At 60.2% G+C, this 3219-nt stretch overlaps 1 protein-coding gene across 1 annotated transcript; it reads left to right on the top strand.

Annotated features, from left to right (window-relative positions):
- The first annotated feature begins 1161 nt into the window (after window positions 1-1161).
- Window positions 1162-2928, top strand: GP5 (glycoprotein V platelet). Its single transcript, XM_039230391.1, has one exon. It carries the CDS (start codon window positions 1207-1209, stop codon window positions 2908-2910), a length of 1704 nt encoding a protein of 567 aa, XP_039086322.1. The 5' UTR covers window positions 1162-1206; the 3' UTR covers window positions 2911-2928.
- The last annotated feature ends 291 nt before the right edge of the window (window positions 2929-3219 follow it).

Raw genomic sequence — 3219 nt, 5'->3', positions numbered from 1 at the left:
TGCAGCACCATTTCAGGTAAGGCCAAATACTTTAAAAATTAGGGATGGGCAACTGGAGGGCTTGCTTAGTCTGTATGTGCATAAGATAGATAAAATTTAGCACAAGAAGTGATTTGTGTAAAATTCCACTTGGGAATATTTTGGCAGGCTGGTACGACTGCTCATATTTCATACGTACTTCACTGCCACGGGTTCGTATTAATTTTTTGTTAAGCATCTTAGGAATGATAGCTCCTTATTTACGGACACAATCAGAAATACTGTTGTCAACAAGTCTAGCTCTGTGGCCCCGGGTAAGTTACTTACCTTTCTGTGTCTTAGTCTCATCATCCTTTACCTGGGGATAAACATAATATCTACCACCTAGAGCTCCTGGAAGGAGTGAGTGAATGAATGAATGAATGAATGAATGAATGTGAAGCAATGCTGAGAACAATGCATGGCATAAAGTGATGGTATTACCTGCTTTTCTCATCGTGGCTAATTGGAGGTGTTCGCTACTTGAGGGTGTTACTGTTTTAGTAGAGTAAGTACTGTCCGTACAGCAGGAGTGTGGTAAAAGGAATCAGAGGGTGGTTGCTGCTGTTTTCTAGACTTTGCTGTTCCCTTCATGACTGTTGTTAACAGCCACCTCTGGGTAAAGGCGAGAAGATCAGGGCCCCCTTCACCCCGCGCACCGCTCAGTGAGGTCTGTGAGGCATTCCTGAATGTGAGAACAGTTATTTTCATCAGTTTTATGGAAAGATGTTAAAGGATGGGCTTTGAAAACGCTTTCGCGCTTTCAACTGAGAGTAGAAACTCGGTAGAACCAAAGAATGAGACCCCGCAGTGTAGAACGAAAGCCTTTTCACCACCCAGGAAATCTGCGTTCCTCAGAGGGACCCTTGGTTGTATCTGGGGAACATTCAAAGTCGCTGATGATCGGGGCGCCTGGGTGGCTTAGTCGGTTGAGCGTCCGACTTTCGCTTAGGTCATGATCTCGCGGTTCGTGGGTTCGAGCCCCGCGTCGGGCTCTGTGCTGACTGCCAGCTCGGAGCCTGGAGCCTGTTTCAGTCTGTGACTCCCTCTCTCTCTGACCCTCCCCTGCTCACGCTGTCTCTCTCTCTCTCCTAGAAATTAAAAAAACCCAAAAAACAAAAAAAACCCAAAGTCGCTGATGATCTTGGTGAAAGGTCTCCTGCCTCCCGCAGGGTTACAGGATCCAGTATGAGCGTGTCGTGCGTCGCCTGCAGACCCCGCGCCGTCGCCCTAGCGGACGTGCTGAGGAGCGCGCTGCTGTGCGCCGCGCTGGGGGCCCTGCGCGCCCAGCCTTTCCCCTGTCCCCCCGCCTGCACGTGCGTGTCCCGGGACGCCGCGCGGTGCTCCGGGATCAACGTGGCGCGCGTCGCCGAGCTCGGCCTGCCCGTCAACCTCACGCACATCCTGCTCTTCGGAATGGGCCGCGGCCCCTTACAGAAGCACAGCTTCCGGGGCATGACCGTCCTGCGGCGCCTGATGCTGACGGACAGCCGCATCTCCGCCGTGGCGCCCGGCACCTTCGACGACCTGATCAAACTGAAAACCCTGCGGCTGTCTCGCAACGGGATCACTCACCTTCCGGGCGCGCTCTTGGATACGGTGGTGCTCCTGGAGCAGCTGTTTCTGGACGGCAACGAACTGACCGACATTGACCCGAACCTGTTTCGGAAGCTGGTCAACCTGCGGGAGCTCTTTCTGAACCAAAATCAACTCGCCTTCCTTCCTGCTCGCCTCTTCGCAAATCTGGGGAGCCTGAAAGTGCTGGATCTATCGGGAAATAATTTGACCCACCTGCCCCAGGGGTTGCTCGGGACACAGGCCAAGCTGGAGAAGCTCGTGCTGCACTCGAACCGGCTCGTCTCTCTGGATTCGGGGCTGCTGAGCAGCCTGCGTGCCCTGAAGGAGCTGCAGCTGGACAGAAACCACATCCGCTCCATCGCACCGGGCGCCTTCGACCGGCTCGGGAGCCTGAGCTCCTTGACTCTTTCCAGAAACCACCTGGCGTCGCTGCCCCCCGCACTCTTTCTGTATACGCACAACGTGACGCTCCTGACCCTGTTCGAGAACCCGCTGGAGGAGCTCCCGGAGGTGCTCTTCGGGGAGCTGGCCGGCCTGCGCGAGCTGTGGCTGAACCGCACCCGCCTGCGCACCCTGCCCGCCGCCGCCTTCCGCACCCTGAGCGGCCTGCGGGCGTTCGGGGTGACCCTGAGCCCGCGCCTGAGCGCGCTGCCCGAGGACGCCTTCCGGGGCCTGCGCCAGCTGCAGCTGCTCGCCCTGCACGCCAACGGGCTGGCCGCGCTCCCCGGCGGCCTGCTGCGCGGCCTCGGCCGCCTGCGCCGCGTGTCGCTGCGCCACAACCGGCTGCGCGCCCTGCCCCGCGCGCTCTTCCGCCACCTCGGCAGCCTGGAGGCCGTGCAGCTCGAGCACAACCAGCTGGAGACCCTGCCCGGAGACGTGTTCGCGGATCTGCCCCGGCTGGAGGAGGTCCAGCTGGCGCACAATCCCTGGCGCTGCGACTGCGATCTGGGGCCGTTCCGGGCGTGGCTGCGGCGGCACCCGGGCCTCGTGCGCGGAGCCGAGCCCCCGCGCTGCGGCGGCCCCGGGCCCCGCGCCGGCCTGCCGCTCTGGGCCCTGCCCGCCCCCGACCCGGAGTGCGCGGGCCCCCGCGGGCCCCCTCCCGGCCCCGCCCCCGGCCGCTCGGACCCCCGCGCCCGGGCGCGGTTCGCGATCGACGGCGGGCGCCACGACCACGGCCTCTTCCGGGCTCTCTATTTCCTGCTTTTGGCTGCTCAGGCCGTAATAACGGGGGTCATTGTGTTTGCTATGATTAAACTCGGGGCGCTCTTTCGAAAATTCATCAGAGAGCGCGAGCGAGCGAGAGCTTTTGCTTGAGTCCGCGGGACCACCGCGCCACGCATGAAACGTGGCCGGGGTGCCGTCGGAGGTGGCTCCGGGGAGCGTCTCGACGGGCTGCTGCCGCTTCCTCTGCCCTCCCGTCCCCTCCCCTCCTCGCCGCCCCCGCCAGGCATCCTTACGTTTCTAATGTGTTGTGTGGCTGCCCTGCCCCGTCTGCCCTTACCGGATGGATTGTTCTCTTTATCTGCTTTGGAAAAGCGGAACTCTTCAGTTCTTTCCCTCGACCTCTCGTTTTCTCACTGTGTCAACCGTGAGCTGTCTGGTAGCCTTGTTTTCAGAGGCGGC

Source organism: Hyaena hyaena, unplaced genomic scaffold (genome assembly GCF_003009895.1).
Source record: "Hyaena hyaena isolate Hyena2069 unplaced genomic scaffold, ASM300989v1 scaffold_45, whole genome shotgun sequence".
Lineage (NCBI taxonomy): Eukaryota > Metazoa > Chordata > Mammalia > Carnivora > Hyaenidae > Hyaena > Hyaena hyaena.
Note: the sequence above shows the minus strand (reverse complement) of the source record. Positions and strands in the feature narration are given on the sequence as shown.